The 15354-nt window shown below is 48.8% G+C and overlaps 1 protein-coding gene across 6 annotated transcripts in view; it reads right to left on the reverse strand.

Annotated features, from left to right (window-relative positions):
• Positions 1 to 15354, reverse strand: part of LOC147707917 (heat shock factor protein 2-like) — a 303326-nt gene that overhangs the window by 52880 nt on the left and 235092 nt on the right. For all 6 annotated transcript variants that reach the window (XM_086926725.1, XM_086926723.1, XM_086926722.1 and 3 more), the window contains one exon: positions 4555 to 4630. In XM_086926725.1, the coding sequence (XP_086782851.1) occupies positions 4555 to 4630 (76 nt within the window). The remainder of the gene's footprint in view (positions 1 to 4554; positions 4631 to 15354) is intronic.

The raw sequence follows: 15354 nt of genomic DNA on the forward strand, positions 1-15354 counted from the left end.
CGGTCCAGCAGCCCGTTAACGTTCTACGACGAGATGTGCAGGGACCTACCTAGGACAGGCATCTAGGAAACAGGTGGCCAGGGGAGAAAAGAGCTGGAAAAGGCCCAGGCATCGGGTGAGATGGCATGTCTCGGTTGCGAGAAAGGAATGGGGATGGCACTGGATAGTATGACCCAGGTCGTGGAAGTGTGAATGTACGTGCATTGGACTGTCTGAAAAAACAAGAACTATCAGTGCAAACAAGGCTGTAAACAATGACTCAAAAGGAGTCAGAACAAACAGAAGATGAAGGGCAGCAACACCCCCCCACCCCCAACCCCCTCCCAACACCCCCCACCCTATACTTTCAAACTTGAAGCATCTGTCGTCCAATTCAAGAACAAGAAGCTACACTAAACTGGTTAGCTGGGAAAGTTCCGGCGATAGCGATGTACCCCTCCATGAAATCGGATAGTTCAGTATCAATGGTTGATTATTGCCGCCACGAGCCCCAAAAATTTGGTGTTGCTCCAGTCCCATGAGGCCCACAATCCGAATCCGGCGTCCTCCCCAGATTCACGGAGCGCAGGACTTCGGGATAGGTCTAAGTCGGAGAGGGCCGGGCGCAGCAGCGAGATTGGATCTTGTTCATGGTGCAAGTTAATCAGAGAGCTGACTCTGCTGTGTTCATCCAAGATCAGAGGAACCCCAGAGGCAGTCCGTGACTTTGAAGGAGCCCCGGGCGATCCCGAGCGGTCTCCTCGATGTTGCCCCTTCGTACGCGATCTGTTGCGCCTCCTTTGTTGTTTGGGATAGAGGACAGGGCTCGGGAGGGGCCAGACATTGTGGGGGGAGGGGGGGAGACGTGGGATGGGGCCATAGGGGAGCTCTTCTGTGAGCCATATCCACGCTGCCTGCAGTGTATTAAAGAAGTGTCTTGTCCTGGAAAATGACTGAGGCGGGTCGGGACGAGGAGCCCATAATGCAAGCCCAGGTTTCGGAGTTGTTGTTTGACCTCCGTATATGTGCGACGCCGAGCCTGAACGTCCCTCGTGTAGTCTGGGAAAACCATTATGGTACTGTTCTGGTATTTCAGGGGACCGTGAGCTCGGGCCTCCTTCAGGATAGCGTCTCTGGCCCAAAAAATGAGGATCCTGATGATAATAGGACGCAGTGGGGTTCCGGGGGAAATTTTGACCGCCAGGGAGCAGTGCGCGCGTTCAATGGCGAACCATGGTGGGAGAGCATCTTTGGGGATCCACAACTTGATCCAGGTCTCCACAAAGGCGTCCGCGAGTCCCTGCTCGACTGCCTCTGGAAAACCTATGAGGTGCAGGGTTGTTCCGCCTCGAGCGCTTCTCCGCGTCCTCGGCACGGTGGTGCAGCTCCGATGTCTGAGCCTGCAGACGGGCCACCTGGACCTTCAACTGGCCCCGTGTCATCCTCAGCTGTAGAGAGGCATTGCGGAGTTCCTAGCGGATAAGGGCCACATCAACCCTCACCTCACCGATTTAACTCTCCACCGAGGCCTGGGAGGTGCCAATCGCCTGCAGGACAGTCAAAAGATCTCCTCCAGCCAGGAGCAGGCCGCCAGACGCCCCCCGGGGTGTACTCCGGTCGGCAGTAGTGAACTGGTCCATTTTGGTTTGGGTCTGTGGCGCAGGCGTCTTCGGGGGGCGGTCTCTGCCCATCCTGGTTGTTGGTGTGGGATTCGGATGCTCCCCAGAGATAAGTGATGATTCTATGGGCAGGCAGCCGTGGGTCTCAAAGGGCGCAGACCCACCAGGGACGTGGACCATGCCTCTCGCCGTCTGGAAAGGTAGCCGATCCGGTGATGGGTCCACCGTGTCCGCCTATGTCAGGCACCACCAGGGTGGAGAGGGGGCTCCGTCCGTGGACCCTGCGCCACTCGATGACTGCGGCCAATCTCACCCCCCCTCCACGGGTTGCGGGAGAGGCAGAGGCAGTCTTGGGGACCACTGGCCAGAGGCAGAGACCATGATAGGTGGACAAGGAGTGAATCAGGACAGCACCGCCACCAAGGAAGCAAATGATAAGGAGATGAGGGGAGGCGTCCCGCGGCTCGATATATGCGGCCGAAGTAGGACGACACCAGTGGGCCTCCAGGTATCCCCAACGTCGTCCGAGGCACGCAGCCGATCGCAGGCGGCTGGCCCCAGTCTCGGGCACTGTCTCGGGTTGGAGCCTCAAGTGGAGGGCTCCTAGCGTCCAGAGGCAATCTTGATGGGTCTGAAGTAGGGGAGCCGGTGTTGCAGGCGCAGGTGCGGCGGCGGCGGCTCCAAGTTCAGGAGCCAGACAGAGGAGGGGAGTAAGTGTGCCAGACAGGTAGAGGCCAGATGGGACTTGCCCGGACCGCACGCCCGGGCAGCACTCAGGGACGTGAAAGGGTGCGCTCGGTCAGGTGGAGCTCAGGGGTGGGGGGCCAGGCCAGGGAATCTCCACTGACCCCCACCACTGGTGCCCAGCACTCACCCAACGTCACCTCGCATGCTGCAACATGTGGGCCCAAAGCAGGGGGCCAGGAGGCAGAACAGGCCGCTACCTCAGTCACCTCAGAAGCCCCAGGATCTGAGGCACAGGAGACAGGACAGTGAGCCTAGGGACGATTTGGTGAATCTCACCCCCCCAGGCCTCAGGAGGTCCAGGAGGCAGGGCGGGGAAGGCCCGCACCACAGATCGAGACTTGGGCGGCAGCAATGTCCCCATCCAGGAGTCCAGATCTTCCCTCCGCAGTAAACAGGGGACCAGATCAGGGCCAGGCCCAATCCTTGGTGGCGCAGCCCTCCCCACTCGAATCAGCAGCTGTCTCAGAGGGCGCCCAGGGCCAGCCAGACAGCAACCGGTGAGTTCAGAGCAGAGGGCCGGGAGGCAGTGTAGGCCGCTACATCCGCTGCGCCAGGAATCCCCAAGACTCAGGGCAGGTGGTGCAGGGGCGGCCGGGTGGGTCCCGCTCACGCAGGCCTCAGGAGGTCCTGATGGTAGCGCTGGGAGGGCCCCCACCACAGGCCGAGGCGCAGGCGTCAATGGTGCCTCCCTCAGGGAAGGCCGGGTCCCCCTGCCGCGGGACTCAGGGAATCGGGTCAGGCCAGGCCTGTGTCTGGGCGGAACAACAGTCAAGTAGAGACTCGATTTAGCCGCTGATGCCGGGGGTAGACAAGGGTAACTTTCAGCGCCATTCACCTCCCCGCGGACGACAGAGCGCGACCAGTTGGGGTGAGGGGGCGGGCGCAAGCACATTGATGAGGAAATGAGGGTTTTTGGGGCACCGATGGCAGCAGATCTCAACACGGATGACGGAGGGGTTCGAGCACTTTCAAAGTGCGACCGCCATCTTGACTCGTTGGCCCGAGACTTTGACTTTTAAGAAGCCATAGTGGAACTTCTAAGATTTTTACTTTTTAGTGGGGCCTAACCCGAATGATTGCTTCACATGAATGTGGAACAACCACCATTCTTAGATGTGAGGTTGGGATTTATCGACTTGCCCTTACAAAGACTGTGTGTATTATTTTTTGTGTACTGTATTTTACTTTGTGTTCGTATATAAATAGTATTTTATTCATAAAAGCAGCTATATGGTTAGACAGCCATTTATTGGGGATGGTGACGTGCTAAAGTTGTAAGTCTGCATACACCTTGTTTCTACTTCCCACCATTAAGCCTTGAATTGTTCGAGCAACGCTACTACAGACAGTCAAGCAGTGAATGGGCAGTACATGGCCCAGTTACTCTGGATCCACAGTAGGCCAGGGACATCAGAAGAAAAAGGCCTCAACCACTAATTTGTGCCCAGTAACTCTTGCTTGCCCCGTGCCCCTCTGAAATGGGCTCTTACACATACTTTTGTTCTAACCCTTTCAATATGTAAACCTTTCGTTTCACTTGATCTCCTTCTACCTTCCTCTTCTGCCTCCTGCCAATTAATCATTTTGCAAGTTTCCTTCTATTCTATGCATTCTATTTAACAACACATTCTTACCCTCCTTGTTTAAACACCTGTCAGACATTATAATGATCCTGCTCTTGTAGTCCCTTGTGTCCACTAATGCTTTACTGCTTCCGCCTTCTCCACCTCACCCACCCTGCTTTGCTACTCTGATAGTATTAGTTGTGTTGTATAGCTGTTGTTCTATGTGATGTAGAGCAACATTGCTTCAACATTTTTTATGTACAGTGCGCTGATACAGTTGGTCGGGTGTGCTTTATAAGAATGCATTAATACATAACAAATATCCATGCTCTTGATTTCCAGCTTTCAACACTTCAGAGGGGATGTGGTGTTCAGGTCATACCATGAATTAATGATTAGGCTTGTATGGATTGTGCTTCGAGTTATAGATGTGTTTATAGCCTTAGATCTATGCGCTTTTGTTCTTAGTGGAAAATGACATCGAGACTTTGGCTGGCTTATAGCTTTAAGTAAAAATAGAATATAATCCTTAATAATTTACCTTTAAAATTCTAAACCAATCAAATAAATTCAGCTGAAGGACAAATGCAACTATGACAATATTCAAACGTTTCAGTCTCTAGTAAATGGACATGATTACTTACATAAGCATCCATATCAGAATCTTTATTCAGTTGTTTTTTGGATTCAGGTAGTTCATCCTTTCCTGGATCATTTGCTCTAAGGAACACACAAAAACAAATGGATTAGACTGTAATAATTCTTGTAAATGTCCTACAAAATCTATTCATTTAGTTAAACGAAAACAGTAGACTTATGAAACTCTATAAATGAGGTGCACATCCTCTTCAATTTCCTATCAGATATCATTATTCATTATGCATATAATAATTTACCTGCCTGTACTGCTTGGTTCTCCAGTGTTGGACTTGTCCCTTATGGCAGGTTCACCCCTAGACGTTTGCTTGTAATGGTGACCTGGTGATGGTGATTTTTGGGTTCTGCACACTTTCACTGTGTCCCAGTGGAAAGTGCGTGCGCACTCTGAGTGCATGTGATGACATAGGCCTGCCCTCCCATAGGAATGCATGGGGAATGTATGTGTCCCTGGTAGTTCCTGATGCGTGGGGTGTACAGGTTCGATACTGATATGCGCGAACTCGTGAGAGTGAATGCTTCGCAATGGTGTAGGTGGCATGAGTGTGTCTTGTGTACAAATGCCACTTCTAGGACTTGGCATATTAATGTAAAATATGCCTGGCGTGTGATTGGCTGGAGCTGGCTGGTGAGCCTGGCTCCAGGAAGGCTGGATGGGTCTGCCCGGTGGTGAGTGGGAGATTAGCATGCTGATGGCTGGGGAGGAGTGTACCTGTGTCCTGAATGGGCTGGGCTTTTCCCCACACAATGCTGGCTCCGCCCCCTGTGGTGCGACTGATGACCCAAGCCCTGCCAGTGAATAGAGAGGGTGGTTGAGGTAAACAGAGTACTCAAGAACCAGCTGCAACTGGTTTCTCCCCCACCCTGCACCTACAGACAAAGGATTTAGTGTATAAAAATGGGGCTGTGTCCCCACAGATGTTGTTCACTTCCAGGATCCTGAGGGGGCTGCTGCTGCTGTCGCTGGGCCAGAGGACCGCCACTTGGAGTGTCTCCCTGCCTGGAGACCCAGTGTGCTGGCTCTGGGCCCAGCCTTGCCCCCCTACATTCCACAAGGAACTTTCCTGGGACCCTGCCCTGCTGAGGGCACCTGGAAGCGCTGGGATTATTGCTAGCGCTAGGAGCGCTGTGGATTTCCCTCCGAGCGCCTGGGAGCGCTTCCCTTGATTTGCGGCGCTAGATTAGCCCCCTAGCGCTGAGAGCGCGCTCGATTTCCTGCCAGCGCCTCAGGGCGCTTTATTGTCCCGAGCCGGTGCCCACCCAGCATTTGCCCCGATCGCTACTTTATTCGCGAGTGCCCACCTCGCTTATTTGGAATTTATTTGTCCCCTGGCAGGTGCCCACCCTGCCCAGGACATTGCCGCTGTTTTCTGCCCAGGATCGAGTGCCCACCTCGATTTCGTGCCTGGGAGAATCACCGCCGCAGCCCAGGAGGGTTTGAAACGTTGCCGGGCCGCTGCCTAGTGCAACCCGGAAGTGCCCGCCTCCATATCCCCGGGGCGCGCTGCGATTGGGTCCTGCAGCCGCGACCCGAAAGTGCCAGCCTCTCCGCCTGACAGAGGAGCTGAAGCCGGCAAGAGAAAGCTGCCTGCGGGGGCCGCCCGAGGCTCCCCGAGCAAGGGAGGAGCCCCGGACCTTCACCGGAAGCCGGTGAGTGCAACAGAAACGGGAGGGGCGCCGGGACACATTGTCGGTGTCCGCCCCCCCCCCCCCCCCCCCCCTCGGTAGCACGACCTCACGCTTGTGGTGTTTAGAGCCCAGAGGAGGCTCACGGGGGCATTCTTCTTTCCAGAGTCCAGGAGGGACTCCCACGGGCCGCACCGGTGATCAACGAGCCCTGAGAGGCTCGAGAGCCCCACAGTATCTTAGAGCCTGCGAGGTTCTTGGCAGCTATTGGTGATTTAAAGCCCACAAGGGCAAAAGGGGCATTTCCTTGTTCTCGAGTTCGTGGAGGACTCCCCGCCTACATTTGTGTTTTGAGCCTGAGAGGCTCGGGGAAGCGCCATAATTCGTTTAAGAGCCTAGCAAGGCTCAAGGGGGGCATTCATTTACCCAGAGCCCTGAGAGAGGCTCCCAGCCCCCATTTGTGTTTATAGCCAGAGGAGGCTCCAGGGGGTATTTCCTTTTGCCCCAGCATTGTTCTTAGAGCCCTGAGAGGCTCCCTCGTTGGCCCCAGTATTATCTGCACAGCTGCCCAGCACTTTGTGGGCAGTTGCCACGTTTAGGCCCCCTGACTTTGGACACAGGGCGTCCTAGCCCTAGAGAGGCCAGTTGGCCTAGGGACAGTAACAGGTGGTGACTAATATGAGTTCTGGCGCATTTATGATTTATGTGCCAATGTGATTACTGCGCAATCGTTATTGCTACACCTCTGAATGTTTTTATGCATCATGTGCCTTGCTCTTACACTGCTGAATGTATTTTGTGCATCATGTGTTATCTGCAACTCTGAATGTGTTTAGGCGTCATGTGTTTTGTTCCCAGGTCTATACCCCTAAATGTATGGTGATATTTAGTTGGTTGTTTTCTCCTAGTACAGGTGGTGCTAGTGAGGTCCTGGTTACCAGTAGTTACTGGTTGAGTGCTAAAGTGATTTTACATTCCATATTCTATGTTCTATGTGCTATGTTCTAAAAGTGTTACTTCTAAAAGTGCTGATTCCTGACAGTGGTCCATGTGGCCCTGTCTTGTACATATCCCCTGTAAATTCTGCCCGTGCCTGTTGGCACATTGTAAAGTGTGTGTTTATCTAATGTGTTTTGGTGTAATACAAAGGCTATTTTTATATATAACCTTGTGTGGAGTTTCCTTTGTGGTGGGCCTTGGGTGTTGTTGCTGGGGTGCGTGCGCAAATACTTAACTCACATCGCCTCCAAGTTTAGCCTTGCTGCTCGCGCCACGTTACCTAGAGGGTGAGCAGGGGTTATCTTGGCGTGTAACTCCCTTGCCCTGACTTAGGAGTGGTGGTCTCTGACTGACTTTGGCGCAAGCCCTGGCCAGCCAGGGATCCCATTTCTAACATCCAGCATTTGTATCTTTCATTCCTATGTCATTTGGATAAGACTGGGAATTCAAGGTAAAAACAACAAAAAAACTTGACAACCATGATAAATCTTTAAACAGAGCCAATCAATAGGGCCCCGTTTCATATTTAGTTGAGCTTACTTTCTCTCACACAGACTACTATAGCAATGATCCTACCTGCTATCACCATCTTTGATTAGATTTTTAATACATACTAGCATACCCGTCGCGCGTTGCTGCGATCTCAGAAGAAATGAAATTCAAGGAAACTCGTTATGATAACATTAAATTTACATTGTTATTGAAACTTATTCATTTTATTTTTGAAAACATTTCTAAGTGTGGCTTGAGCAGTGCGTCCCCGATTGGCTTCCAATCTTGATTCTGGTTGCTTGTTCGTTTGAGAAGAACGGGCTTGAGCAGTTGAAAACATTTCTAAGTGTGGCTTGAGCAGTGCGTCCCGATTGGCTTCCAATCTTGATTCTGGTTGCTTGTTCGTTTGAGAAGAACGGGCTTGAGTAGTACATACTCGATCGGCTTCCAATCTTGATTCTCGTTGCTCGTTCGTTTGAGAATTATGGGCTTGAGCAGTTTGTATTCGAACAGCTTCTAATCTTGCTTCCCGTTGCTCGTCTGTTTCTGAAGCTCGTAATGCCTTTTTCTTTCGTGCTTCTGATGTAGATTGACCAATTGATTTCCGTTTGGGGGTCATAACTGTCGACGATGCTCGCAAATTCGCTGTCTATTTCAGTATACAAAAGATTATGAGGGCCTTGGGGGGGCGATTTAAATAAAAAAAATTGACAGAAACCTTCGTGGGAGTGTACTCAACAACTTCCCAAAGTTTCATGGCGATCGGATAAATGGTGTAGTAATGCATAAAGGACAAACAGACAGACATACTTTTGTTTTTATATATCTATAGATGACTAGCTTACCCATTGCGCGTTGCTGCGATCTCAGAAGAAAGGAAATTTAAGGAAATTTGTTATGATAACATTTAATTTACATTGTGTCATTTTTATTGAAACTTATTCATTTTAAAGTGTTTTAATTCTGTTTATTTATTTGAGTGCTTGTGGATACACAGTATTTTTAGTTCTTTCTGTCTGGTGCGTACACAAATAAATCGGAAGGTTTTCCGACGCGTGAGCTTGCCACATACAGTTGTCCATGTGAGAAGCACGGATTCTCCAAATCTAGTCCACACACTTGCAGCGATTGTCCTTGTGCTTTGTTGATGGTCATTGCAAAAGCGAGTCGCACCGGAAACTGTAAACGTTCAGTATTGGAAAGATTATGAGGGCCCTGGGAGGCCGATATTTAACAAATGTATTTATTTATTTTTGCCAGAAACCTTCGCGGGAGTGTACTCAACAACTTCCCAAAGATAGATATATATATATATATATATATATATATATATATATATATAATTCATCGACAACACCAGTGAATGGGCAGGGTGAAATCAGTTGAAGTTGAAACTATAAAATGTGGTATGGTGAAGACTACCTTTCAAGGCAACTTGCTCTTTGCTTGCACTGGATATTTTATCAACACCAGTGCCAAAAAGTAAATACATGGGAGGCAGGAGACATGTTAGATCCAGGGTCTGTTTGTACATTCACATCCTGGCACTAAAGCTTGCAAAATGAACATAAGAATTTCCATGTGACTGTCATGCAAATTTCCACCAACTATATCTTGACCATCAAAGCAGCAGCAATGTACTGTGAGGTCTACTCTACCTCGCCCACAGAATAACATTGGGTTTCCTTATTACATTTAATATATGACAACTGTTGACTGAGAGCAGGTGGGAAAATCATGTTTAATGTATGAGGAATTGTAATTTAAAATCCTATTTCATGGTAAGGTTGGATTTGAAGTCCGAATTCCGAAAGTGCCACTTTCAGAAAGTTGGTGTTTTCTTGTCCTAACCCTTTTGTGCCTGAAGCCTGTTCCTGGGTGACATGACTGGGTGTAGTTGCCTTTGTATATTCCTCCCAGTAAGCCACACAATAGAGGGACTAGGTGTGCCCGGATGGGCCATCTCAGGCAGGATGGGTGGGAGAGGGGGAAGAGCTGTGCCCTGTTCTCACACAAAGAATTTCACACTAGCTCATTGTGCATGCAGACAGACAAGTAGCAGAGAAAGGGAGGCAGGACATTCCGGACACATCTGTGAAGGAAAGCTTCAGCATTATCGCACACTTCAAAGGAGGCAACAGGTATAAAAATAAGACCCAAAGGCCAACTCTTCAGGTGACTTTCTGGACCTGCGGAAGTACTCTCAGAGGTGCTGTGTACTTCAGAAGAACAGCTCTGCTGCACCAAGAAGGACTGCTTTGCTGCCTGAATCTTGCTCTGGGCCCCCTGTGGTCTGCCATGTTGCTTGAGCCCTGCTCTTTTTCTTGAAGACAGGACTTCCAGAGTGATTCCAGGGCTAGTTTGATTTTTTCCACGTTAAACTTTAACATTTTATAACTCAGTTTTTACTGCTTGGATCTCTGTTGTTTTGGTGTCAAATACTTTATTAAAATGTACTTTTCTTTTAAAGTGGGGTGTGATTTTTTTGTGTTGTGCTTCCACTTTATTACTGCATAAATTATTTACACATTGCTTGATTGCTTTTATGCCACCCTACCAAAGGGTTAAGCACAGGTTAATTTAGTTACTCTTTTTTGGTGGTTCACCCTGAAAAGAATTGTGGCTGTTGCATGAGAAGGGCTCACACCCCCTCTCCCCTCAACCAACAATCCAACTTATCACAATCAGCAACAGATCAAAAGCTCCTCTCAAGACAACACCTCTGCTCGGTTGCATCCTTCCTTCTTAGGCTTGGAAAAGCCTGGAAGTCTGAGACTCATATGCAGTGACCTGTGAGAGAATCTGGGCTGACTTGTCAGGAAAGGAGTTACGCCGTTGGCTAAGAAGCCAGACATTACCTGGGTACTGCCCTAAGCTGGCCATCCCCCTTGAAAGAAGATAGGAAAGTTCTGAACTTTCACGCCAATGACATGGCTCTTGATCCCTTGAGTTAGGGCTGGCTGTCCAGATTTTGAATCATTCGAACCACCTCTCTAACCCATACAGACCTGGAGAAATTCCAGTTTAAAGCAGTGCTTGTCCTGAACAATCAATATCCAGCAAAATAGTTTAAGTCTCAGGGTCCAGTGGGTGCTCCCAGTCCCTTCTGCGCCACTGCTACCAAAATAGCTTGAATTTCACCAGCAATTTTGGACACTAAATATAGCTGCCCTCTGGGAGGACTGTGAAAGTAGGTTATGACACACAACCACATCTAAAAAACTGAGAGCAGTTTGGACTTTAACTGGTCTCTGGAAAAATCAGGCTCTGATCACTGGATCCTTGTTTTTTTAGTCAAATGAGGTTTACTTATTGTTAAACCTGGAAACACTGCATCTGGGGCCTCAGTCAACTGAGTTGCTCAGAATTAAACAGTTTAGGAAGCCCGTTCTTTATATAGTATACCAAAAAGAGGTTTACTGTGCAAAGAGTCCAGGTATTCCCGTAAGAGTGAACAGCGGCTTACTCCAGCAATCCCAAGGTGCTCTTTGGGGGCAATGTGGTTGAGCAGCTTTAGGCTTATCAGAGAGAAGTATCAGACATTTGAAGGAGAAGCTGGAGGTGTCTCCCCTCCTGTTTCCTGCCTGCCTGCACCCTCTAGGGAGTGCCTCAAGACCCTCTACCCACCACCCGACTACACTTGCCAGCCAGACCGGACTAGATTTCTCATCAGCCCTGGAGGCCGGCCAGCTTTTAGTCACTTTTTCACACCTGCCGGAGCAGGATAAAGCTCGCCTGCAGCTCCTGCATCGCTGGATGCACGCGGGTGGAGCCTGGGCCAACTGTGTGCCCATTCACGCCGGTCAGAGCCTGGAGGAGGCTGGGGCGGGCCACTCCTCTTTGTCTGACCCCCTAGATTAAGGTACTGTACCCCTGGCCCTTGTGCTGCCTACTGTCCCTGCCATGAGAGCTGTCCATGCGCTACCTGCTGTCCCTGCGTTGCCTCTGCCCCTGTTCCTGCGTTGCCTGCTTTCCTGCACTTCCTGCTGTCCCTGCACTGCCTGCTATCCCTTCCCCTGTGCCGCCTGCTGTCCCTACCCCTGTGCTACCTTCTACCATGTCCCTGCGCTCCCTGTTTCCCCTGCGCTCCCTGCTGTCCCTGCACTGCTTGCTATCCCTGCTTTTTATTCCATATAATCATAACACATTGATTGTACAGGGTTGATCTGTGAGACATATCCCATAACTTAATGAATTCTTTAGTATGTTTTGATTGATTCGATTCTAGTGAAAATATTGGTTGAAGACCACTGTATTTGAATATTGTTGAAAACCCAGGTCTTTGACTTTTTGGGTCACCCCATTTTTGATAATGGCTAAACTCGTCCCCTTCAATATTCAGCTTCCGCTGCCATTTCTTCAAGTATTTTTCTAAATCATCGCTCTGTAGTTTGCTCAGCTCTCCATAGATCTGGGTGATAGTACACCCGTCAAGGTTTCTGACCCCTTCCATGACTGAATCTTCCTTACTATAACGGACCGAATCTGGACGAATTAAAAAAACTCCCTGCAATCAAGGTTATAAAGATTTTAGTCTTTCTCAAACTATATTATATCGTCTGAGTCAAAGAGGTCTCTGATTGTTTTCACCTCTAGAGCATCCCACCGCCACATAATTCCATCATGAAAAATCTCAGGTAGTGACGGATTCCCAAATAAAGTGGTATATTAATTTATTCTTCCTAGCCCCAGCCTTTTCCGGACACCGGTCCAAACTGCTACTGCTGCACCAAGAGTCTTAAATTGAACTTTTTTTATAGTAGCTGGCTTCACTGAACCTCAAGAGCCAGTTAAGGGCTTCTTTTTCTAGGAGTAGTTCATATACATCTGGGGGAGGGTCATCCCTCCACTGGTCAGTGACCTTTCCACCCAATAACCAGCGAATATATTGAATCACTATGGCCCAATAATACATTTTTAAATCAGGTCCCGCCGAGCCCCCTCTCTCCCTAGATAGAGACATATACCTAAGTGCTCTTTTCGTCTCCCCTTGAATCGATTAATCATTCTCTCCATGTCCTTAAACCAATGATTTTCAAATTTCAAGGGTATCGTCCTGAATAGACATAACATTTTCGGCAGAAATATCATTTTAATGATATTACAACGTCCCACAATCGCGAGAGGCAAATTATTCAGCCTGTCAAAATCTCTTAGATTTTTGAATCAAGGGGACAAGGTTCTTCTCAATAATCGTACTTAATTCTGATGTTACAATGACTCTGAGATAGGTAGCGGACTCAGTCACTCTTGGATCCACCATAAATATTCCATAATTAACTACAATTTGGGTCTTTCCGCAATTAAGTCGATAACCAGAAACCCCCCCAAACCATTCAGCCTCGTGCTCTATTTCTGTTAAAGCCACGGATTGATTTGCAGCAGTTATTGCCAGGTCATAGGCATATCCCAAAATCTTAGTTTCTAATCCATTTAATCGAATAGGAAGGATACCTTTGTTTGCCTCAATTCTCCTAGTCAATATAAAAAGCGAACAGGAGGGGAGAGCAGGGACACCCCTGCCTCGCCCCTCGCGTGATATCAATTGTGTCACTTTGCCCCCCCATTATTCAGAGTCTGTTCTTAGGATTCTTGCATAATGTTTGAATAGCTTAGATGCACCCCCTTCCTACCGCCGAGTTCTTAAGTACGGCCCAAAGACCCCATCAAACACTTTCTCTGCGTCCAAGAGTATAAGCACCATAGGATCTCACGTGACAGAGGTACCGTCAAACAGAGTGCAGACTCTGCGGATATGTTCGGCTATACCTCTACCAAGCAAATTTGTTCCACTGTATTATTTTGTCTTAAATCTCTGTCCCACTGACTGAGACTTTTGCAGTAAACACTTTAGTTAAACTTGGTGTCTTTAAATCACCTCGACTTGACCTGAGTAAGCGATGGGGCTAATGCTATTGAACTCTATGGTCAAGACTATCAACATGTTTGTAGTTGTCTTGGCACATGAAGGTATTAGTATGGTCTAATTTTTCATGTGTCTTCTATTTTTACCCTGCTCTTTTTACATATTTGTAAATTAAAAGCCACATATGTCTTTGAAGATACTGCATTGGTTGGATATGGATTTCATTGATCGCTATCTACTATGTCATTCTATATCTCAGTTTCTTACCCCTCCTGCCCTCTTTGAGTATGTTGAATATGCTACTTACTAGTATGCATCTGTTCTTGACATGTAGGGCTGCTGACATTCATATCTGTGCATAGATCGCCGCCTAGTGTTGGGTCCGGATGATTGCACCTTGTTGTCCTGGAAGAGTCTTCGAAGTATCACGAGATAGGTGGCTCCTCCCCTGGACTACAGTGCGCATGGGCATCGACTCCATCCCCAGATTGTTTTTAGCCATTGTGACCAAGATGGAGTGAAACTCAGTGAATGATGACCATGCTATGAGTATATATGTGAATACTGCAGCTGCTACAGGCGCCGGGGAGGAGGGCGGGCGATATGAATGTCAGCAGCCCTACATGCCAAGAACAGATGCATACTAGTAAGTAGCATATTCAGTTCGAGGCATGTGGGCTGCTGAATTCATATCTGTGCATAGAATACATAGCAGTCCCTCCATTAACGGGGGCCGCCCGTGCCAGCTGCAGCAGTTTGGAAAAGTGTCTTGAGAACAGCCTGCCCTACAGCTGCCTGCTGTTTGGAGTGCACATCAACACAGTAATGTTTAGTAAATGTGTGTGTGGTAGACCATGTTGCTGCTCTACATATGTCCTCCAAGGGAATGTTTCCAAGGAAAGCCATAGAGGCCCCCAACTTCCTGGTGGAGTGGGCTCTTGGCGGAATGGTAAGAGTGCGTTTTGCTTTTGCATAGCAGATCTGGATACATTTAACGATCCACCTAGCAATACCAGTCTTGGAAATAGGGTTACCTTTGAGGTGTGGTGCAAAGGCAACAAAGAGTTGTTTAGTCTTTCCAAAATCCTTGGTCCTATCAATGTAATACAATAGGGCCCGCCTAACGTCAAGGGTGTGGAGCATCCGCTCCGTCAGTGACTCAGGATTTTGAAAGAAAACAGGCAATTCGATTGTTTGGTTGATGTGGAACTGAGACACAACCTTGGGCAGGAATTTAGGGTAAGTGCGGAGCACCACCCTGTTGGCATGAATTTGGATAAAAGGCTCTTGTATTGTGAGGGCTTGCAACTCACTGACCCGTCGTAGCGATGTAATGGCTACGAGGAAAGCCACTTTCCATGTTAAGAATTGGAGCTCGCAGGAATGCAGTGGTTCAAATGGAGGACCCATCAGTCTGGTAAGAACCACATTGAGGTTCCACTCAGGAGCTGGTGGAGTCCGTGGCGGAATGACTCGTTTGAGACCTTCCAAAAAAGCTTTGATGGCAGTCACCTTGAAGAGCCAAAGGTGTTGTCTATTTTGGAGATACGCAGCCATCGCAGACAGATGAATGCGAATGGAAGTATAGGCCAGATTACACTTGTACAGATGGAACAGGTAACAGATGATGTCTTGAATGGAAGCATCAAGCGGGTTAATGGTGTGGTTAGCACAATAAATGGCAAACCGCTTCCATTTTGCTGCGTAGCAGGCTCTAGTAGTTGGCTTCCTTGCCTCCCGAATGATGTCCATGCAATTGGGAGGTAAGTTTAGGTAACCAAATTCTAGGACTTCAGGAGCCAGA

This window comes from Lissotriton vulgaris, chromosome 6, assembly GCF_964263255.1.
Source record: "Lissotriton vulgaris chromosome 6, aLisVul1.2, whole genome shotgun sequence".
Classification (NCBI taxonomy): Eukaryota; Metazoa; Chordata; class Amphibia; order Caudata; family Salamandridae; genus Lissotriton; species Lissotriton vulgaris.